Source organism: Melospiza georgiana, chromosome 4 (assembly GCF_028018845.1).
Source record: "Melospiza georgiana isolate bMelGeo1 chromosome 4, bMelGeo1.pri, whole genome shotgun sequence".
Lineage (NCBI taxonomy): Eukaryota > Metazoa > Chordata > Aves > Passeriformes > Passerellidae > Melospiza > Melospiza georgiana.
In genome coordinates, this window is record NC_080433.1 from 51,341,690 (window position 1) to 51,366,124 (window position 24,435).

General features: G+C 40.0%; 1 protein-coding gene across 1 annotated transcript in view; it reads right to left on the bottom strand.

Annotated features, from left to right (window-relative positions):
• ANO6 (anoctamin 6) overlaps positions 1 to 24,435 on the bottom strand; it is a 68,784-nt gene that overhangs the window by 38,841 nt on the left and 5,508 nt on the right. The window contains exon 2 of the mRNA XM_058022062.1: positions 3,008 to 3,084. Coding sequence (XP_057878045.1) covers positions 3,008 to 3,084 — 77 coding nt within the window. The remainder of the gene's footprint in view (positions 1 to 3,007; positions 3,085 to 24,435) is intronic.

Genomic DNA, 24,435 nt, shown 5'->3' on the forward strand with positions numbered 1-24,435 from the left:
GTTCTGAGCAACCTATAGAGACAACTTTCTGCATTAAGAACAACACAAGCATTTATTTCTGGATTATATTGATATATATAATATATGAGATAGTACTGGAAGATGTAAGTTTATTTGCATATTGCATAATAATGTTGGTCCATCTCTGGAGGGCCATAAAACTGCTGTGCCTTTAACATTTTACTTTATTATTCATATCTTTTAATAACAACAGAGGACTGTTTTCATTCTCTTTCTAGCAATAATGCGAATATTAGCAAGCACTTCATCAGAAGAAGGTTTCTTTTCTTTTCCTCACCACGCAAAGGAATTTCAGCTATGTAACAAATTGAAATAAACTGAAACTAAAGAGAAGTAGAAAAAATATGGGGTGTCACTACAGTCATGCATTTCTGTCAGCAGAAAGCAGCTGGTAACTGGCCAGGCATTGGGATGCCTCGTCCCCTGAGCTAAGTTTGGACCAGACACCCACTTGACTTCCTGTCTGAGCGTCAGGTTGCTGCTGCTGCAGGAGGATTTCCAGTCACTCCTGATTAGAGAGAGACCAAATGGCCTTGCTTTTAAAGAAAATGAAGAAAGTGCTCACTGAGAACCTGCTTTTCAGCAACATCCATGGGATGCAAGAGCTGGGAAATTCACTCTTTTGAGCTTCCCAGAAGCCTTCTTGCAAAAGACATTGTATGTGAGGGGCACAGTAATAGAAAGTTTGAAGAAGTTAACCTTCTCCCTGCAGATATTCACTCTCAAATTTTTGTTACATGCCAATTCAAATTATCTACCTACAAAGCAGATAAACTGCAAAATGAAACACTTCAAGGAAAAGCCTTGAATTAATGCTTTCTGTGCAGTTTCATCTTCCTTGTACATGTTGTTTATGATACATTATTAAATTGTTGCATAACTTGAAATTGTCTGTGTTCCTTGTAGTAGCTATGGAATACTCCTTATTATCGTCTTCATTTAATGTCTGGTGGGGTTTTTTTGGTTGTTTCTTTTTGTTTGTTTGTGGTTTTGTTTTTTTTTTTTTTTTTGCTTGTTTGTTTTTTTGGCTACACCTCATTTAAATAGCTCAAATGCTTAAAATAAGGATTTCCTTCTGACTATGCTTTTGGTATTCTCCTCAATGTTTTGCAAATGTTGTGAAAATTTTACAAGATCCTCCAGGACAGAAAGCAACAGTATAACTCTCATTTTAATGGTCATCAGGCATCTAAACATCTACACCAAAACCTGTTCACTGTCTCCTAAGTTTGGAGCTACAGCTTTATACAGCAGGACAGTGACGTCTTTCCAGAGAGCTCAGCAATTGTCTCTCTTCAAAGAGCAATACACTCAACTCCAGGTCCACGTGTCACTCTCCTGCAAATGCAAACAGGGCCATGATGTTCTCCTTTGGCACTCAGGAAAAAGAAAATCTGGCTGCAACTCTACAAGTCTTGCACAAAAATCCTTTAGCAGGGATTGCTCAATTATCTAGGACTGAACTCAGTTTTTCTAGTGGTAAGAGCCTTTCATTCCTTTGCTGCAATTTCCTGCCACATTTAAAGCTTTATGAAGTACCACAAACAATATCCTCACAGATTTTTGGCTTTTTGGAGATAATTGTCCTATTCATGTGCCAAATGAGGCAGGGATCCTGTGGCAAACTTAGCTTATGATCCTGTAATTAGAGAAAGCAGCATAAGAAGAACAGGACTGTTTCTATTAGCCAATAATTTACTTAGTTTTGGCTCCTCAGAAGAACTTGCAGAATCAAATCAAATTTCCAGAATACTTCTGGCTGCAACACATGATCTAAGTTTAGACAAAAGGCACAGTACTTCCCTTCTATTCAACTGTTTCAGATCAGGCTTCCTCTTCAGCCTCTGTTTCTAGCTACAATTAACTAGAAACAATATGCAATAATGCATTTAGCAGAGGTTCAGCAGCTGTCAATTATATCTTTCTGTCTCCTCCAACACACTGAAACTATCTAGATCAACAAGGAGGACTTGACCCAGAAGGAACAGTGCAGAAATGCTGCTAAAACTGAGAAGAAACTACAATTGCTGGTAAACATGAGTTACCAAAAATAAAAATCAATGTTGACCATCAATTTTCAGTAGAAATAAAAATAAATTCTACCAAGACGGTTCAGAGGAGACTGTTCTAACCACAAGGTACACGACATTCCAGCTGTTTTGATGCTATTTCACTTAATAAAAATACATTAAAAAATCAATGAACCACAAGGAGACTCCAAGAAGGATTTTTATAACATCAAAGTCTAGGCCCTCATTTGGGAAATGGAAGCTCTTGATTGCACCTCATGCTTCAACAATGTTTAAACAGCTTCAAATGAACATGTTGCTGTAAAACTCAGGGTCGGGGAGATGAGGATGTCTACCTCCCAGAAGGAAATTCATTTCCAAAGTTACTTTGGATATTGGCTTTTTATGAGATTTGAGGGGCAGGGGTTCTTGAGCTAGAGCCAGCAGCCTGCTAGCTGCAGAAAATCTTAGGTGAGCTGGGAACCTGGAACTTTGGACAAAGGCAATGGACACCTCCAGGTCTTTTTTTTTTTGTCTTGTCAGTTCAGTCTCTGGAGTAAGGAATTTCTTAGTGTCTCCAAGCATTCTTAGAGCTTTCTTGGGTACGTGTGTTTATATGTAGGGTGTGTTCAGAAACATTTATTCTTGTACACACACACAGAAATCCTGTGCATTTGTGAACAAAACTACGTAGAGAGAGGAGGTGAACGTGTATGTATCAGTTTACAGTGAGTTTATATGGGTCACTAATAACTGAGTCCAGTGCCTGTGACAAGCTGTGCTTTCAGATCTGAGCCAATTACTTCAGGTGCCTTTAGGGAAATGGGGATTACAGCATTGCAGATTTAATCACAAAGATGAACTGCCTGTGATGCAAATGCAAAGGAATGCTAGTCTTCTGGAACAGCTACTGGACTGCTGCATACCTAAAGAGAGAATTTTACAGGTATTCACAGTTAAAGTAAACAGGTACCCACCCATTCAGGTGTGTGAAGGTTTTGCTGGTCCGGCACAGTTCCGTAAGTGGGAATAATCACCTGGTTCAGTTCCAAGACTAAAATTAAACATAAAAAATGAAAATGTGTTAGCATTTTTTGTGTTATGGCTTTTTATGGGTTTATAGTTTTAAAATTATTTTTTATTAATGCTTGATGGAGAAGCCAGTTAATTGCACTTATTTAGTGTTTCAGAAATGGAACAATTGTGTGTCACACTTCAGTTACAATCAGCAGGTGGCAAGAAAATGAAACACCAGGATGACAAGGTAATGCTAGGAGAACATTTTGGCAGTGATGCATCCCTACAGTGATGCAAACAGCATCCCTTTGCTAGTATTTTACTAGTTATTTAGTGTTTCAGAAACTCCAGGGACATTGTAGCAGAAGTTTATTTTTCAATGAATAAAGGTGTCAGCACTGGCTCCAGCTGTGCCAATAACCCTAGCTCATACTGGCTGTACCCGTCAGGCAAGAACAAATAACAGCAGCAAAGAATTCTTCACAAGGCTTGGAATGGGTGCTACACAGGTGTGATGCTGTAACATTCACTCAGTAACACATAACCTAAAAACACACATACAGCTTCAGTGGGCATTGATGCCTCAGCTACTCCTCACCCATTCCATCAGAACTTGTTAAAAACTAACAACCTGGAAACTGAATTGGTTTCCTGATATTACAACATGAACTGAAAATGACTTTGTCAAATATGCTACTGCATGAAGCCATTACCAAGCATACTGGGAATGCTGGCTACCAAATCAAGCCCCAGATAACACACAAATCCATCCTAATAAAACTACTGGAAATAAGGTGCAGAAGCTCTACAATTGCTGCAAGGTATTTGCAAGGTTTTGTTTCTTCACAACTATTTTTGTTTCTTAAGGAGAAGTCAGATAACATCCTGAGGCTGAAGATAACATCAAGTAGCTGAAGGGAGCAGGCTGCTTCCTGCCTATGCATGACAGGCAGATGGGGATCCCATCTGTTATTTTTAGATCCTTAAATCTGAGACATATCTTAGTTAAGTCTGTCCTGTGTTGAGGAAGGGCCATGGATAATGCAGGTACTAAAATGCCAGTGTTGTCTGGAAAGGATAGCCTCAACCTACCAAAAAATACTGTAATACTAGAAGAAGTCCTCCAGACTCTAAAATAATTAGCCTATAGTACTTTTAGAATAGCTCAACACCCATTAGATACAAAGCCAGGAAAAACACAACTGATATGCCTGGTTATGTTTTGGTTTAATTTAGGTTTTTTTTGTTTGGTTTTGGGTTTTTTTGGCTTAAAACCTTCATTGCTAAATGGCCACATTTTCAAGACATTTTAAGAAGCTTTTCTTTTTCACTGATGATGCTCATTTATACCAGCTGAAGATATGTCAAAACTTAGAAAAATAGCACAACAAGATTAGAAATCAACAGAACTCTCTCATGGCCTCCAAGCAAAAAATTCTTGTTTAAGTACCCCTTCATAGAGTTTGGTAGGGACTCAGTTCCAGGTGGTGTTGTCAGTTTCCAGATCTCTGCTCTGGTGATAGTAAATGCTCCAGGGAGAAGACAAAACCAAGTCAATTAATCTTTTCTGAAATATTAGAGCCATAACCCAAAGGTGTGCCCAGTTGAATAATCAAGGTCTGTGAGCTCTCAACAACATCAACAACATTAAAATGTTCAAAATCATTCCCAGAATTAAAAAAAAAAAAAAAAAAAGAAAAAAAAAGAGAGAGATGGAAAATGTGGAAAATGTGGACTAGTGCAGCATTCAAACGTCACATGGTGAAACAATACATACAGACTCAGAAAACACAAGCACCTCTCAGCAGCTACTGAAAAATTGCTGAACATGTGCATCATTGTGGTTTAATGGATTCAGCTTAGACTGGGGTGAGAAGGGAAATATATAATCTCAATGTCAGTGTAATGGACATCTCCCTGCATTTCCTTCATTCTTTATTCTCTGTGTGGACACAAAGATATCCGGATACAAAGTATTTCTGAAAACCCACAGAAGAAAGAATGTTTCTGCCCACATGTAATGAATGGACAGAGGGAAGCAGAAATATAAGCATCTTGTTTTGAAATATAAACAGTTGCTCTGAAACTCTGTGTGCCACAACACAAAACATGCAGGTGTGGACACAGACATGAAGACTTCCAGCCACTGAACTGCAGAATCAGGAGTTAAAGTTGCCTTTTTGCTAAGTAACCACACCCCCATCACCAGTTCTGTCTAGAAAACCCTTCAGACAGAACTGAAGCTGGGAACATGGCATTCACAAGAATTCCAACTCTCCCAAATCCTGATGGATCTGGAGCTGGTCAGAAACATCTCTGTGAAATTTGTGAGTACAGTTTGCCTCTGCATCAGGCTCTCTGTCCCGAATACCTTCCTCCTGATATGCTGAATGTCATGGAAACTTTAAAATTGGGTCTATGTTTAACACATTAACACATTTGTACTTGAAATAATGCTCAAGAGAGTCCCTGGGTTATTGTCCCTAAGGAAGAACTTATGTAAAAGAGGCCTGCCACTCTCACCTCTCATGAGACAATAGCCAAGAACTTCTCTCAAGTTAATTACAGCTTAGCATTCATGTGAATCCAAAATTACAAAGCCTTGACACTACTTGAATGGGTACTTAGATAAGATTTGTTTTGACAGTGGTTTGCAAGGGCAGCTGTGCCAATTTGTGCAGTTTTTATCTGGAAGAGACCATTCTAGTCTCTCAGAAATACAAAAACAGTATTGCAAAACTCAGCTTTGCCAGAAAAAGGTGCACCCACACAAAGTCATTTTATACCCCCAAAATCACTTAATTTATTTCTCCTCCTTCCCCTCCAGCATTACGGTAAAGTCAGTTTTAAGTATGGAAGGAAAAACACCTGCAGCATAAAAGTTTGGTGCTAGACACTAAGAAAACCCTCCTAACAGCAAGAACAGTAGAAGAGAGTGCCTGGGAAGGCAGGTGAGGTCATGTGAGGTCTTTAACATCAGAGATTATTTAGTAGAGAGGAATTAAATACCCTGGAACAATTTAGGCCATGCTGAATCTGGCGTCACCTTTATGAGGTTGGCCTGGAGGAGCTTTCGAGGTCTCTCCCCAGACCCAGTTTCCTCTAAGTCTGGTCCTAGTGCTCTCATAGCTATGTCTAAGGGCTGCTGTGCTCAGATTTTATTCTAAAATAATAGTTCTTCTTACTGATATCTTCTTCAGAAATGTTACCACTCCTGTTAATATTTGAGTTACAGTACATCAAGGCTGGATGTTTGTGTTCTACCACCCAGCCAATTAAAGCAAAGGAGGTTCAAGGGAACAAAGAAATCTACTGGCTTTGTGCCAGCATACTCTGATTTTAATTGACAGATACATCAAATTCTGTCTTCAAGCAATCCAACAACATATGCTTTTGTCAGAACACTTAACCTAATTTCTTTCTATTGTAGTCATAATTCTGAGTGTCTGCTCAATGATACCAGTTGGTCTTTGATCTAGTCCTCTCAAAAGATGCTGTTGTAAAAATTCTAAGTACTGAAAATGTGCAAACTACTTTACAAGAACATCTCGGTGGTATTTGAGCTGCCAATTTGCCAGGGGTATTTCCAGCTGCCTGGAGATTGTTCTTCAATGCAGGACACTGAAGTGAGCTGTCACCACCTCACACCTTCCCTCAAATATGCCTATGCAGAAGGACTAAGCAGTCCATGTTAATCCCACACTACTTTTTTATAACCTCTGTGTATCCCTTCTTTTGGCCAGGCCATGGGAGATGAATCCTGCTGCTTATTCTACCAGATATTTTTAAAATGAATTTTCTCTACAGCTTTGCTTTTTCACAGGTAAGCCAGAATTTCTGACTGGATTGAATGAAGACAAAAAATTCCTTGATAGCCAATGCAAAATTTCCAGTCTTCTCATTAGTTAATTGTTATTGATAGTGGATGGTTTTGTAAGTTCGGTGATTTCTCATTGCATAATTCAAATTTAAAGGCTTTAATGATAATTTCTACTAGCAATCTCTACCTATAGGTGAGAGGCTATGGCATCCTGATAATCATGGAAGATGATCTGCCTTTGTAAAACTATAAAGAAGAATTAAATATAAAGAAATAAATCTTTCCCTGGGGTCTGAATAGCAAAATAATGGAAGCTGTCCAAAGCACATGCAGTATGGATGAAAGGTTTTTTTGCATCTGTAAATTAAAGAGGACTGAGAATGAAAAAAAAGCAGTATCTAGAAGTGAAAAATGATGCAGTCCCAAAAAAATTAATGACAAGAAAACCACAAAAATGTTGGATAAACTGATGTTTGAAAAGACCACTGGGCTTGGCTTTGTAACAAGGACATTGTCAAATGTGTCTGAAGATGCCAATCTTTTTGTGACAAAGAAATTCTATGTATTTTTATCACTGATTTCCTCTCAAATGAAAACAGTCAGAGGCAAAAAAGAGCTGCAGCACTCTTTTGGCTTGTAAATAACCTGCATGAACCCAAATTAGTAGGCGCCAAATTATTCTGAGAGGTCAAGAAGATTTCACAACACTAAACTCATAGTGCCTGGTATCTAACAAGCCTGTGAGGCATTGTTAAGGACAAGATCTCAGCCCTGGCACTGAACATGGTACCTCACGAGCAACCAAGAATGCAAAGCCAGGAAGTGACTTCTGGAATGCCCAGGCTTTGCTGCTTTGCTATGGAGATCACATCACCTCTCACTTCCCACAGAGTTTTGGGAGAGTGATGAGACAGTCTCTCACAGAATTTTTAAACAGTCTAAATTCTCTTCTTACAGGGAGAAAAATAAGTTAATATAACAAGTACAAACCCGATGTGCTCAAGAACATCTGCTCAGCCCCTCAGTGGGACTTGCCTGCAGCATGGAGTTCCTGTTCCCCAGAGAGGGAAGTTTACAGTGTGGTTACAGAAAATGAGATGTTGCGAAGCCAGGCCACAGTGCTGGGGCACAGCAACTGCTCTGCAGTACTGGTCAGAAATATCTCTGCACGCACGGAGCAGCAGGTGGGAATGCAGCAGGGCAGGAATGGGCAGCAGGCGTTTGCTGAAGGAGAACTGAGTAGATGGTATTTCAAACCCCCACTCAAGCTCCCTCACAGTCCTGTCCTCACACAGCCATGCCTGGAGCAACAACACTCACTGCACACAGAAATGTGTGAACACTATGTACACAATTGGACACGCTCAGGTCGCTCAGGCCTCAAATCGATTGCAAAGAAAATCAGTATAATAACAAAATACATCACTGACTGGAAAATATCAGGAAATATTTACATGCAATTTTTATCTGAATTGACACATTTCCTGACACATTTGACAGCACTGTCACCACATTAGAAAAGAAAAGAAAAAAAGTGATTAGTAAAGTCTACGTGTTCTAATGAAAATCAAATGAAAAGATCATATCATGTTTGCCACAGTGAGGCTCAAATAACTGGATGGAGTCAGATTGTTCCCATCTGCTGGGATAAATAAGAAGATCTAAAGACTGTGGTCTTTGACCAGATGCCGATTTTTCCTGACTAGTGGTTCTCTGGGCTATGATATTTCCTCCATGCACATATGAGAGCAGACATTATAAAAGTATCAATGGTTTCACCCCATCCCACCAAATACTACTGGCTTGCATTTAGTAGCATTCATTCTGCTAAGTTCTGTGATTAGAATATGTTTAAATTAGTTTCATTTCATACCTCATTGAAGAATGATTTGATAATTTCTTAGAAAGAAATTATTCAACAATGAATTGAAAGTCATGCTACTAAACCCCACATTCTTCACTTTCAGAAAAATTAAGTATTTGGAGAGAAATTAAATTATTTTTATATCAAATTATGCTTTATAACTTATCATTTACAGTTAATAAGAGATTTACAAGCTGCCTTCCATGTGAAAGTCTTGCTCACTTTGTGTGACCTGCAGCCTTACAGCATGTGAGAAACATGGTGACAATTAGTAATGTTAAAATGTAGTAATGCCAAAATGGCTTTCCAGCTGTCAATAAATTACACACTTTGTACACTTACATAGAGCAGATCTGCAGGTATCATCAACCCAAAAACCTAATCTATGCCTCATAATGAGGAAAACATTGATTTTCATTTCAGAAGCCCGAGGAAACCTAATAATGAAGCTATAGATGCTGCTGGAGCACAAAGGAAGTGAAATGGCTGTCTTAGAAGATGATTCTTTCTTGTTTGAAAGACTATTCTTTCCATTAAGTTATCTTCTTTTACAGCTGTGCAAACAAAGGATGGGGACATGTGGAATGACTTTAAAAAATAAACGGTCTTTCATGGCTAACCCTAAACAGGAAAACATTCAGTTGGCTATATAATATAGGCCATTGCAAGTCTGGGTCACTGTAGTTCACCAAAAATAATAAAGTAAATGGCAGGCAGTTATAAAACCAAGAAATGTGACTTTGTGGAAATGATTCTGCTGATAGCAGTACCTAAATATTTAAGAGACACTGAATTGCAAAGTTTAGGGGGCTCAGTAATTGTAAAACAGTTCTTATGTGTTCAGAACTCAAAGAGGGCCAATTGCCCAAAATCTGTGGCAAAAATCCTAAAACATTTCAGTGAGACCTGGATTAGCCCCAGCCTCAGTTTCAGAAACAAAACACCGGGCTAATGATGTTTTAGTTACAATTCTGTGATTTCAGAGTAATCTGCTGAAAAGCCAGTGTTGGCTCCTGTTTCTCACTGCTTGCTGCAGTGCATGTCAGAACCAACCTGGCTTCATCCAATATCCACATCCAACTCCAGCTGACCGTAAATCACTGCAGAAATTCAGCTGCTAATTACAATATTCCACATGGTTTTTCTCAAGCTAAACAGTTTACTCACGTTCAGTTGGAATGGCTGTCAGAAAGAATTATTTTGGCTCTCATCTGTCAATAGGCAATTTAAAGATAAACAGCCTTTGGTTTTAGAATGTATTAGCATGTCTACCTGCTATAATTTTAAAAAATATTCTATATGCTTTTCAGTGTAAACTGATTGTATGCATGGCAAACACATGGCTTGCTTTGTCAAAGTAATGGAATACAATGATTAAGTCAGTAGGCACCAGGCTGATATACTTTTCAGGCATTAATATCAAGTTGGACTATGGGCTTGAATAATTTTCTCCACATATATTGTTTTTATAATTGAGTAAGTAACTTAAATGTATTAAAATGATGCAACAAACAAGCCTTCTTAAATTTTTCAATTAAGGGCTGCTGTGGTTTAATTATATATGGAATCAGGTAGAAAACTACTGTAGTGTTGACTGCCAAATGAGCCTGTTTCATGATTGATCCTGTCACACTCCTACAAACTGAGGCATACTTACATGCATATGTGTTTCATTTCTTTCATTTTTAACAACAATGAAAACATTATAATTCCTACTGTCAAAAATGTAAGTTCATAGTTTCTAGAGCTGAGAAAAATAATTACCTCAGTCACATTAAGAACATAAGACAAAAGAGATCAGCTGGGTCACTGAATTCAGCACCAGCTTACAGACAACTTTGACTTTTAGCTCTGTTAGAAAGTTCTGAGAGAAAAATTTCTTGGAATAATCTGTTTTAGCCTGAAAAAGGGATCAAGAAGAACTGGCTGCATTTTTTTTTCCTGTTGCAGTAAATAAAATCCAGGTTGTAAAGGGTGAGATAGACAAATTTTAAGAACCCAAAGGGCATTAGGACAGATTTGCAGAACATAGTAGGCATTTAAAGTTACAGATAAATTCTTGCTGATGTATTCCAAAATGCCCAAGCAGATTGAGAGTTCTTAAGCCAAATTGTATCAATCATAGCATATGGCCCTTAATGACCAGAAAGAATCAATTTCATTAATTGATACATCAATTTCATTATTATAATGAAATGAAATTACTAACGTTTCTCTTGCTTAATAAATTATTTTAAATGCAAAATGTTTCATAAATGTACTTTTAAAAAATATACTGCATCTTTAAGTCAACTAATAAACATATTTTTCTCTATGGTATATTAACTCTACTTACCAACAAGATGCATCTATATACAAGTTTAGACTACATAGGAATTATCTAGTAGATTAGAAAGAAATTATCAACAAATGGAAAATCAAAGAAAGTGAGCATTGAGCCATATACTTGCTGAAATTAACGTGTGTCTATGGAATTAAAGAAGAGATGTAGGCCCCTAAAGCAGGACTTGGGAGAAATCAAAACATTCAGTTCCAGAAGTACAAACTGAAATAATGATTTTGCAACTGCTAGCTAATAGGAATTTCCTGCCTTACTGTCAGGCACTGTGGGTAATTCCCTGGGGGTTGCCAGGGAATTGCTATACCCAGACTGGGTACAGCCCCTGTGGTGCCCTCAGAAATGTCATTACACAGTAGAACACAAGGGGTTTACTGCCTTAGCTTCTTTACCAATAAACAAGAAAAACTTCTTTTTCTAAGACAGCCTTTAAAATAAAAATTCAGGTTGCTCCATATTACAACCCATGAATTAAATCAGTAACTACAATCATTCCTCTTTGGTTAATGTGGCTCTAATGGCTTTCAGGGTTCTTCTGAAAAAGAAAATTATAGAGAGATGTGGCAAGCAAGCAGGTCGATAAGACTCCAAACTCAAACTCATGAACACTGAAATAGTTCTGGTTCGAGACTCTTTGTCATTGCAGATCCTCATTCTAAAGACACAAAGGAAAGGACTGGATCCTGGTTTTTCTGTTTCAGAATTTTTTGTGACTACAAAAAAGGTAAAAGGTACAGTGTAATACCACTTGATCTAGCCCAGGAGATGTAAGCAGATTTTAAGGCAAAGGAAATAGTTTTTCAGTATAAATCCCAAACTTTTTTCTCCAGGACCCTACCTTCTTTTGTATACAGGATGGGGCTGCAATGATGATGACTCCAGGTTTGGCTAAGTAAAACTTGTCTGTCTAGAACTTTGAGTAATTTTTGTAAAAGACAGATAGTATATAGGGCTGTCGGAAGATTGAAAGAAGAAAGATTATCTCTTTGCCAAAGAATTTGCATACAGCCTCAGAGAAGGGGCCTGTGTCCCTGCTTCAGGATGCGATACCCGTGGTGCTGAGCAAGCTGCTCAAACAAGGTTTGGCCCAGCGTTTCTCAGCAGAGTTTTCAAGCCAGCTGCCCAGGGTGGTGCTGCCAGGGAGCTCAGCACTTCTACAGCACAGCTGGGCGCTTGTCACTGAGAGAGACCATTTACAACAGCATGTAGTGACCAGGGGGAATGGCTTACAACTGAGAGTGCTTAGATCACATTCTAGAAAAAATCCTCTGCTGTGGAGGTGGTGAGGCACTGGAACAGGTTCCCCAGAGAAGCTGTGGATGTCCCATCCCTGGTTGTGTCTGAGGCCAAGATGGATGGAGCTCTGAGCGACCTGGTCCAGTGGAAGATATCCCTGCCCATGGCAGAGGGGTTGGAACAAGATGATCTTTAAGGTTCTTTCCAACCCAAACTGTTCTATGATGGTTCTATGATGAAGTGTGGTATGGTATTTATAATAGCAAAAGTGGAAAATGCTCTTGTTTCTGAAAAATGTGTCCCAAAGCTTTTGGCATTGGTGAACATTTTTAGACAACTTTTTAAGAAGAGCAGGGAGTTTATAAACTATAAACACAGAATGGGATTAAGATCTGACTGTACAAAAGTGGTTAAAAATTAATTATTTTCTTGTGGCCCTGCAGAAGATGCATTCCTGCCATTGCAATTGCACTGGATTCCTGCCAGTGCAATCTGGATCTCTCTGTTCAGCATCTTGCGCTTGCACAATCCATTCAGATGTGTTTTACCTTCCCCACATCTTAGTAATCGCTTCAGCATCCTACATTCCTACATTGAAAAGAGCCTGAAACTCCATGACTCCCTAAAAACAGGAGTTTTAGGCAACCTGACACTGACATCCCTGTTGGATATAGTGTTCAGGTGTGGCAAAAGCACCATAGAAACACAGAGGATGAAAGAAATGAAAATGTTCTGTGCAATGCTTGGATAATTTGAGTTAAACAAGATGTGGAGCCATGCTGTTTATGAGGAAGATAAAAAGAAATCTGCAATTGCTACCAGTTTACTAAGAGGAAAAAAGAACAATGATTGTGTACATAAACACTGTAACTTGCATTTAAACAAATGGCAGGGAAATGGAAGTTGTCTGGGCAATACTAATGCTGACACTGCCTAACTTCTAAGTGCTTGACTTCATAGCCTTAATGTTAACATTTTTTAGTCATAATATATTATTAGCTGCAACCAATTAGGGATGCTATGGCTCCTGCTGGTAACTGGTAAAATTTGCATTTAAATACGGAGAAAGATTACTACTGGCTATACTGTATTATTTAATTATACAGTCAGTTTAGAAATGAAATTATATCTGAAGCATTTGAGTGATTCCCTTGAGTAGAAATGATGTAATAATTATTGCTGCAATTGGCATGAGGAAACTTTGCTGAAAGTCTAGAATTTCACCTAATCAGGCAATTTGATTAGTGGTCCATACGCAGCAGCACTCTGTGCTGCTGCAGAGTAATCTCAAAATGCACTGCAAGAAAAGTAATCACAGTAACTATGGACACTTTTTCTCACGGATCAAATTTATTAAGTTTCAAAAGTCAGTTCAGAATAATGTAATTAGTGTAAATTCAATACCATGATGGAAAAACCCACAACCAACCAAGTATGGTTGTTTTAGCTCATTACAATCACCATGAATAAAAATTCTGGTTTCTGCTGAAAATTCTATTTGTGATGCCCAGTAACTGCAGCTGGTAAGGTCTGACAGCTTCGTGCCAGACAGATGATCACATACCACAGACCCTGTGGCTTTGAAGACACAGAGGTTTCTAAGTTCCTTTCTGGGAAAAGAGGCATTAACAAGAAGGATGCATGTGTGCACACAGCTTTCTAATATAAGTAGTGTGGGCAGTCTGATGGAAAATAAGAATATGCTCCTTCTGCCTGGCATTGAAAAGTCCACTCTTCAACTAAAACTAAAAAATAAATGCATATGAAAATACCAACTCAACAAATTTATACACAAATACATTCAAAAAAACACGAAGGCAATAAAAGCAAGTTCTAGAGACAGCACAAAATTTTTTCCCTGGACTTTGAAAATACAGAAATAGAAGGATGTAAGATCCCAACAGCATTACAGTCTCGTAACAAGACAAGGATGGAAAAAATTAAGTATATTTCTCTGGAGAGAGAATGGCACGCTGAAGACCCTGGTCATTTTAGTCACTGGTGAAGAGCCCCCAGGTTTAGGGGACTGAATGGACAGATCAACCACTGCACATTCACAGGCCAAGCCCTGAGCTTAGGCAGGGTTGACAATTAGCTTTCTAAGGTGATGCCACCATCAAGCCCTGCCTTTGGCTGCTATCAGCCTCTTGTTGGGATGGGTGCTCTGTCATCTGGTTTGTAAGCCCAACTGGTGGCTTGTCCTTTCTGTCAGATGATGTCACACTACTGCCTCGTGGTCATTCAGCTGCAGGGCTGAGTGCTAGCTCCTGGCCCTTGTCCTTGGGCAGAATGCCTGCTCCCAGACCCCAGCTTTATTTCACAGGAGTCATTGGCCTGCATCTTGCCTCCTGTGCAGTTCTTACTGCCCCTTTTCACCAGCCAGTGAACACTCAGGCTGTTCCCATGTTTTACACAAGGTCAGTGGTGCACCCAGCCCAGCCTCCAGGCCCCAAGAGAATCCAGTGGTGCTTTGGGTCAGAACCACCATTCAGGGTCCCAAAGTGTAAAATGAGGGTACAGAGGCAGGGAACATCCCACGTACAGAATCAGACAGAAGCAGTACATTTTTTTAGATCATAAATGCTTTTGAGCCTGCAGCTGCTTCTTGCACGTCTTGGCTCTGGGGTGAGAGAGGAGCAGCAGGTTTCTAATCACCTATCCATGAGTGGCACATTAGAAATATTCCCAGATATATTACACACTACTACAAGGTCTGAGATGCCAAAGATACCTGAGAAAATATAAGAACAGGGCTGACCATGGGACAGGAGAGTTTTTTGATCGCTTGACGTGCAACAATGTTAATAAAGTATAAGGTATCTAGCTTAAGTGCTTAGGAGCAACCCAAATAGAAGGATTAATACCTGGCTGGAGTTGTACTTCAGACTTCAGTATGGTCACCCACCACCATTGTGAACAAGCCTCTCAGAGTAGGAACAGCAGGACAGCTTTAGACCCAGCAGAGTAAGCACATGATGGTCTGGCATAAAGTGCCATTTCTAGATTTCTCTAGCAATTGCTGCTCCTTCACAGAAAATTAGCCATCCTAGATTGAGTAAATTCTCTCTATCAGTAAGGAATACTCATTAATTTAAAAATACAAATCTCCTTTTGCTTAGCACAGAGAATAAAAATGTGTATTTTGACAGTGTATTTGAGGAGGGAGCTAACAGAGCTCAGGACTATACTGTAATGATCCTGATGAAAAATTACTAGCATCAGATCTTAGATACTGTTCAACTATAACGAAACCAAGAAGCAAGAATAATAAGGAGGAAAAAGCCAAACCCTTCCTTTACTCCTATCTCACCTACACCATAGTGTAATTCCATGAAATTTTTTAAAAAGCCCCCAGAAGAGGAAATGCATGCAAGCAGGGAAAGACATTTTACTTTGGTGTCTAGAAAAGAATTGTAAAGAATTGTAAAGAATCCTGCTAAACTGTTTTATGATGTGATGAATATACCAGATGGCAGTAACACAGGAACAGCCACAGGGCTTGCTCATTTTGTACAACATTACAGATCTCCATCAGAGAGACCAGTGCTGAGAGACCCAGCGATGGCCCTCGCCACAAACTCATTTCCACTGAGATTCTAATCCATTTCTTCAAAACTGTGGAAGGGAGAAAATGTAAAAAATCAGTTTTGCAATGAAATAAAACCAAAACCCAACCAGCAGCCTCTAGAGAGTTGTTTTTCATTTAAGCTGAGTTTAGAACGCTTATGCATCTCGTTACTACAGGAGGGAAAATGCAAGTGTGATGGGCTGTTAGGAGGTTAGTCATTATCCCTTATATGGGGATAATATATATGCTGAGATTTGTTCTGTTTTTGAAAAGGCTTTACTGCAGATTCCATTTTTTGTGTCAAAGGTAAGAAAAATGACCTTTTAAAATGTGTGGATCCAGCTCCTAGACTGCAAGACTAGGAAGGTTCTAGTCATCCAGTGATCCCTGCAAGGTCATCCAGTCTGGTCCCTGAACACAAACCAGGGGATTTTACCTCCAGATTTTAATTTAGTTTAGTATCACCAAACTGGAGAAAAACAGAAACATGAAATCATGGAATGACTCCTCTATCCCTGCTTGCTCCAGGCTGGCACTTCAGCCGTGCAGTTTGGACCTGAAGAATATCCTATGCCACTTGTAAGTGACATTTCTCTTCTGCAAGAGCCAGATCTGGTCATATGGACTCAAACCTGGCATTCTGAATGCCAAGAGAATGACTGGCCCTAAAGCTGGCACAAGAAAACAGCAAAGAAGATTGTGATGGATATGGAAAAGAACAGAAAGACTCATCATGAAAGCAAACAGGATTTCTCTAATGTTTATTTTTGCATGCAAGGTGCTCCTAAGGAACATTCTGATGAGACAAATGGTTAATGGGTTTGGTTGGTGAACTACACACAGTGAGAGATGCAGAAGCTCTTCTGATGGACACATTTGATCTTAGAGCACAGGATAAACATCTATCCCCAATGCATTTAATTAAACTCTCCTACATTCTGAAGAAACAAATGAAAATAAAGTAACCAAACCACAAATGATAAATGGAGTATTATTATTATTTATGCTTTCATAATGAAAAATGTTGGAAAATAAACAACTGAAAAAACCCCACACTGAAAAACACCTACTGAACAGCTACCCCCAGGCTCTGGGGACTAAGACTGCAACATTTACACACTTAGATAACTACATAGACTCTGCTGGATCCACTCATCTCAAAAGAATAATTTCCATGTTTGACTTGTAATCCTTCCCTACATGGACTGGAACATAGAAAGGAGCAGCAGCCTGCTACCTCAGAAGTTTAGGCTGTTGTGTGAGAACTACAGGAGCAGGCAATCCTGTAAAAATCAGTGTTCCTACCACAGCCTGAGACAAGTACCTGGAATGGTGGCAGTGTAACAGCTATCAAAAGGTTGAGTCCAAACTTGAGCCCAAACTCCATAAAATATCATTGGTTTTATGTTTTCTTTCCCTGAGTAATTCCAGAAGAGTTAGTGAGATCTTATCTAAAGCAGCTGCTAAAACACAGTACTGCTGATACTTTAAGAAGTAGAAAGGATGAAACCAAGAAGCAGCACAAGCTGTTTACTGTTTCTGTGTGAACACTCTCCCTCCCCTACGTCTCCTGCATGCCCAGAACCATGGTACACATGCACATACTCTGGAGGCTGACTCGCTGTAGGACTGTCACAGCTTTGGAGAGGACTGTTGAGTTTGGCCTCCGGTCAAAAGTCTGATAAGCTGCTTTTATACCTCCTCCAGGGCTGAGGGTCCCCAAGGGCCTTCTTGAATTAGAAGGTGTTTTCTTCATTGCTTAAAACAACGTGGTTTATTTTTGTTTGCTTGTTTTTATCCCAGATCAACTAAAACAATCTGTCCTGAAGCAGGAAATATAAAGAAGACAAGCTACTTCTGCTTTTGTCATGAGACAAATTTGCCAAGATCAACCTCAACCATACTGTCAAAAACACTACCCCTTTACAGAGGGAACTAGCATACCCTGCCTTCCTTGTGTTTTCCAGGGCAGCCCTCCCACAGCAGTTGCCCCAAGCTCCAAACATAACAGCCAAGCTATGGATTTTTAGCAGCCAAGCTGAGCCCTTGGTGTTCCTCACCAATGCCAAATCTCCAGGCAGCAGCTATGGAGACTTTTCACTGGGAGCTGACATAATTGATACAATTGTAATTGCAGATGGCTGTTTGGTCAGCCTTCAATGCCTGTGGATCAATGAACTATCTAATTAGAAATCTTGAGTTAGATTTATAAAATGATACCCACTGCTATTAAATTTGCATGTCTCAAAGGAGATATATTTGAATTTCTGTAACGAGATGCTCAGCATGTTTGCTTTAAAGTATTTCTCACACTCTGATGTTAGACAGTGTGTTTATAGGAGGGTCCCAAAAAGATACTTTTAATTACTTTAAAAACAGTGAAAATAAGTCAAAATCTAGATGTACTTTTTAGCTTGTGTGTCGGTGCAAAGACTCTGCCTGCAAGCGTTCTTGGTGTTGGACTCAGAGTTTAGAAACAAACTGTACTTTTGTTTCCTAATGAGTAAATTGTAGTTTTAACAATTAAAGGACTCCCCAGATTTTACTGTGGTGACCAGTGACAGGACCCAAGGGAATGGCCTGAAGTTATTGTCAGGGGAGGTTTAGGCTGGATATTAGAAAAAGGTTCTTCACCCAGAGGATGGAACAGGCTCTGCAGGGAAGTGGGCAAGCACCAAGGTTGGCAGGGTCCATTTCAACCATGCTCTCAGGCACATGGTGGGATTCTTGGGGCTGTCCTGCCTGGAGCTAATAATAATCCTTGTGGATCCCTTCCAAATCAGCTTATTCTGTGATTCTGTGAAAGATGAACTTTGCTTTTCTCGTAAACTCCAATAAACTTACAAAAACATCTGGAGCTCTCCTTGGCTGGACTGCATTGCCCTTGAAGTTTTCTCTCTCCTTACTTGGTTATCAGCAAGGAACAAGTTAAAAAATATATTCCAGCATTGATTCTTCTATTCTTCAGGTCATTAAAAAAAAATTTATTACATGTTTAAGCCTTACCAAATATTGTAGGAGCAATTGCTGGGTTGTGTCTTAAGCACTACCATCATTTTATAGATTAAATTGTGCTTTAGTGCAAAATTCCTTCTTGTATTTTATAGACAGTAGAATGATTAAATGAATTTAATTATTTTTCCTAGAATAAATCAGCATATATGGAGATGATGAAATATTTAATAGAGATATTACCTCGATTAGGGAATAATTCTGCTTTTGCAACATTGTTTACAAAAATGATGCTATTCCCACTCTAGTCAAAGGGACTGCTCACAAGGGTAAAGTGTGCCTTGCTTGACCTCATCCTTATTCATTAATGCCTGTAAAAACTCCATTAGACTACTTACAGAAAAAACACAGAAAAAGAACACCAATAATCTTACTAATATTGCACACAAACTAATAAAACTCTCTGGCACTGTTAGAGCCCTCTGGATTATCATCTCAGCCTTCTTATTATCTCTAACTGCAGTGCCAAACCTGCAGCAGTGGAAATTTTTTTGCAAATAACTAAGAGTATAAAGATAGTAATTTTTTTTCCTGCTAATTTATCCTGATTTTAATCAGATAAATTACTGATGAACACATTTCAATTTTTGTTATACATTAAAAAACACATGAAAATGGCACAGATGAATTATTTCAATTCACTGCACCCACAGCTATATTATCTTAGTCCCTTCTGCAGTTTATTTTCCTGATGGACTCAATTGGAAGAATCTTTATGCCACTGCTTAACAAGTTCCTGACCAGACAAATAGGTGAATATAATTACAGAATCATAGAATCACAGAATGGCTTGGGTTGGCAGGAACCTTAAAAGCCATCTAGTTCCCAACCTCGCTGCCACGGACAGGGACACATTCCACTGGACAGGGTGCTCAGAGATCCATCCAGCCTGGCCCTGCTCACCCCAGGCGTGTGGCACTCACAGCTCCTCTGGGGAGCCCCAGTGCCTCAGCACCCACAGCAAACAATTGCTCCTTAACAGCTGCACTGCCAGCCCTCCCCAGGGAATACTGCCTGCAGCTCTTCCTCTTTCACTTTCAATTGCTTTCTGTCTTTCTCAGTCTGTACCCAGAACTCATATGTTTCGTCTTCACTTCCATTTCCTCATTCTTTTCATGACTTCAACACATTTTATGAGAGCCTTCAGGTAAGACCCTGCTTTGTGCTACACGAGTCTCTCCACTGATCTAAGCTCAAGTCTGGTGCTTTTCTCAGGCTTTCTTGAATCACAGTAACAGACCACAGCTTCTCCATAGGCTGTTTGGTCATGGCTCTTAACTCCTCCACTGTGTTAGCACACCCTTGGATTACTAATATCAGTTGCCAGCATCTTTAGCAGGATTGCTACACCACCAAAATTTAACAATCACTTCTCATTCTTTCCAACCTGATCTGCAGCCCAGATGACATTTTTTAGTTACTATTCCTCCCACAAAGGAAGGAAAGAATCCATGATATTTCACGCACTGAAAAGTCACTAATCTCATCCCCTTCTCCTGACACAAGTCCATTAGTATCACCACACCATAGGAGGTGCAGGGTATCTCAACAAAAGCTCTTCCTGCTCCCACTCTTCCTAGACAGTGAAGATTCCTTAACTGACTGCAATTTCCCAAACTAGTAGAGGGACAGCTCAAGAGTCTCTGCTGCAGCCATGGAAAAAGAGCCAAAAGCTTTTGAGCTTAAGAGAAGGCTCTGGGGAAACCTTATTGTGTCATTTTAGGACAAACTGGGGGCATATAAGCAAGATGGGGACAGATTTTTTATCAGGGTCTTTAGAGACAGGACAATGGGTGATGGTTTTAGGCTAACAGAGGGTAAACTCAGTCTACCTATAAGGACCAAGTTTTTAACAATGAGGTTGGTGACACACTGGAACAGGCTGCCCAGAGGTGGTTGATGTCCCATCCCTGGAAACATTAAAGGCCAGACTGGATGGGGCCCTGAGCAACCAGATCTGGTTGAAGATGGGGCTCACAGCAGTGGGGCTGGACTAGATGGGTTTTAAAGGTCCTTCCAACCCAAACCATTCTGTGGTTCCGTGATCTATCTCCACCCATGCTGGAAGCCTGCAGGACAGGCACACACCAGGGGAACTCAAGTTTTCCAGGCATTTATCCTGCTGCACCAGCTGGTCTCAAGCAGCACTGAACACACAAGAGGTAGTAGCTGTTTCCTACAGTAGAGCACTGCTGCTCAGCTCATTCTGATGACTGTAATGTAAGCAGTCTCTTATGCAAATATTTAATGTCCGATAATAAATCATATCTAAAAAATGCTGGAGAACCTGACTAACCAGATTAATGGGGCCAGATGAATTCCATCTACAAAAAAAAAAAAAAAAAAGAAAGGAAGGGAAACAGTAAAAGCAAAGAAAAATCTGCTGTTGGTGGCAGTTCTTACAAAACTTTAATTTTCAGTTGTGTCAAAATGATGTTGATGAATAGTGGTTTAGTTGGAAATTATTTTAATTGTATTTAATGTAAAAACTAAATTGAAGTGCCTTTACACTAATTGAAGTGCCTTTACATTCTGAAACTAAGCTGCTGTTTCTACCACATGAGTCACAAAAACAATGAAAAGAATGTTTATGGTCCAGCGGACTTGCAACTAAACTTCTTAAAGTTCAGTTTGCAATTTAATATATTTTAATAATTTTCCAGTTTGAATCTGGCACTCATTAAGGATGCCTCAGAAGCTCACTTCTCAAGTCCCTGCAGGGAACCCTGTCTATATGTCTACTGCTGTTATCAAATACTTGAGAATGGGGCAGGTAAGAAGAGAGTAATTCCATCAAATTAAGCAAAAATATATTTCAGATGGCTGTGTATTCCCTTGGGATACAATCAAGGGAATTGATTGTCTTCTGTCACAAAGCCTTCAGAGAGATGTGGGATGCCTGAGTAAATTGTGAGGGGTGGAAAAGACAATAGATCTATGCTTAGATACTTGCATTCTTAGACTGACTACCTAAACCAATCCATTGTTTGGTGGCAGTGCACATGACTGCCAGTTTTCATTTGCCACAGACAGCAGCAATAAGAAGATAAAGTGTGCAGTGTCCTTCCCTGCAGCTTTGCATTGCTACCACACTGGCACTGAGACTCCCCAGTGAAATACAGGGCTAGAGTGCCAAGGAGACCTGGGCTGCTGCTGTGGGCTGGCTGGGGGTGGGAATACTTTCTGTGGCCAAACCAGTTTGTGCTGCTTCACTCGTTTGTGACATTACAGCCTCCAGTTTTCACTTCAGCTTCCAGATCCATCAGACTGGAACCAGAACACCAGACAGCAGCAATTCCTGAGCAGTCTCTCCTCACAGCCAATGCAGCAGATTAACTCACCCTCTTCAGAGGTAAGACTGTTCCACCTACACTCACACTAAGACTGAGTTTGAAACAGAAAACCCTAAAAACTGCAAGTGGTATTAGGCCCATTGAATATTTGGGCCCTAGTGAATATTTTTAGACATTTCATATTAAAATATATATACCAAATATCAGTTTAATAATATGTATTTTGTAGAGCAATATTTCAGACTGTTAGAAAGGACCATGCCAAAGACATGCACTGTAGCACTAGTGACAGTCCACTAAAAATAATCTGATTTTTTCTATTCATCAGGATACAGAGCTCAGCACTTGCATAATATTTCTCCCTTCACCTTTGTTTCCTCAATATGAGAACAGCACATAAACCAACCCATGGCACCTTCTCCAGAGCTGTCCTCCTTGACATTCACTCCCTGTTAAATAAATTATCATGTTAAACACGCAATCCTAGCAGTTCCATATGCTTAAGGCCTGAAGCACCTTTTCTAAAGGTTTTCTCATGTCAAGCAGACAATATTTAGTTTTATTATTTGTGCATTACGTAAAAAGCACAGCAGTCAGTAACTCCTTTTCCTGGCTACACCAGTTAATCCCAAGCTTAGGCTAATGCTACTTTATTTGACTTTTGTAAGGGGTACAAGACTATTTAATTTATGCCATGTAAAACAAAAGCACCCTTGTGTTTGGTTGTATTTTTTTTGTAATCACAGCAGAAAACACCCATTTTAGTATCAGATTCCCCTTGAGATTTGCCACATGTCTAGCAGCAAACTATATCTGAAGTGCACAGCATACCACCCATCATTTCCAAGGAATTGGCAGGTATGAGGAAATAGCATGATGAGGTGATTTCTGTCGTAGACATCTTTTTGTGAAAATCTTTTCTTAAGATTTTTTTCCCTTCTGAGAAGCTGAGGCCTCAAAAATAAAATGCAAACAATGGTTATCTGCTGCTGTGGAATGCATCAGGTGGATTTTTGATTGGCCCATCTTAGATGTTTATAATTAATGGCCAATCAAGGCCGAGCAATCTCGGACAGAGATTGAGAGACCTGCTTTTGTTATCATTCTTTGCTATTCTATTCTTAGCTAGCCTTCTGAAATGAACCTTTTCCTTCTATTTCTTTTTAGTATAGTTATAGTGTAATATATCATAAAATAATAAATCAAGCCTTCTAAACATAGAGTCAACATTTTTGTCTCTTCCCTCATCCAAGAACCCCTGTGACCACCGTCACAGATTTCAATGATAACTTTATTGAATGGCATAAATTATAACAACTTTATGGACAACAGAAAGCTGGAAGGAATGGCTCACACCCCAGAGGTCTGTGCAGCCCTGCAGAAGGATCTCAAGAGGTTGGAGAGATGGGCAGAGAGGAAGTGTCTGAAATACAGCAAAGGCAAATGCAGGATACTGCACATGGGGAAAAATAACCCTCTGCACCAGGACAGCCTTGAGGTCCTCCTACAGGGAAGCAGCTCTGTGGAGAAGGACCCGTGGATCCCGGAGGACAGCAAGCTGCCCATGAGCCAGCAGTGTCCTTGTGGCCAGAAGGCCAATGGAATCCTGGGCTGCCTTAGGAAGAGCGCTGCCAGCAGGTCCAGGGAGCTGATCCTGCCCCTCCACTCAGCCCTGCTGAGGCACATCTGGAGCGCTGTGCCCACTTCTGGGCTCCTCAGGGCAAGAGAGACATGGAGCTCCTGGAGTGGGTCCCACAGAGGGTGACAAAGATGATCAGGGGAAGGGAGCATCTCTCTTGTGAGGAAAGGCTGAGGGAGCTGTGCCTGTTCAGCCTCAAGAAGAAACGACTGAGAGGGAACTTTGTCAATGTCTATCAGTATCTGCAGGGAGGGTGTCCAGAGGGTGTTTCCAGGCTCTTCTTGGTGGTACCAAGCGATAGGACAAGAGGCAACAGGGAAAAACTGATGCACAGGAAGTTCCACCTGAATATGAGGAATAATTTTACTGTGCAGGTGACCAAGCTCTGTAACAGATTGTTCAGAGAGATTGTGGAGTCTCCCTCACTGGAGATACTCAAGAACAATCTGGACACAATCCTGTGCAATGTGTTCCAGGATGACCCTGCTTGAGCAGGGAGGTTGGATCAGTGACCCACTGTGGTCCTTTCCAATCTTACCCATTCTGTGATTCTAAGTATTTCCCAGGCATATAGTAACAGATCTTATTAGTAATTCTTCTCTAATTACTCTTGAAAGG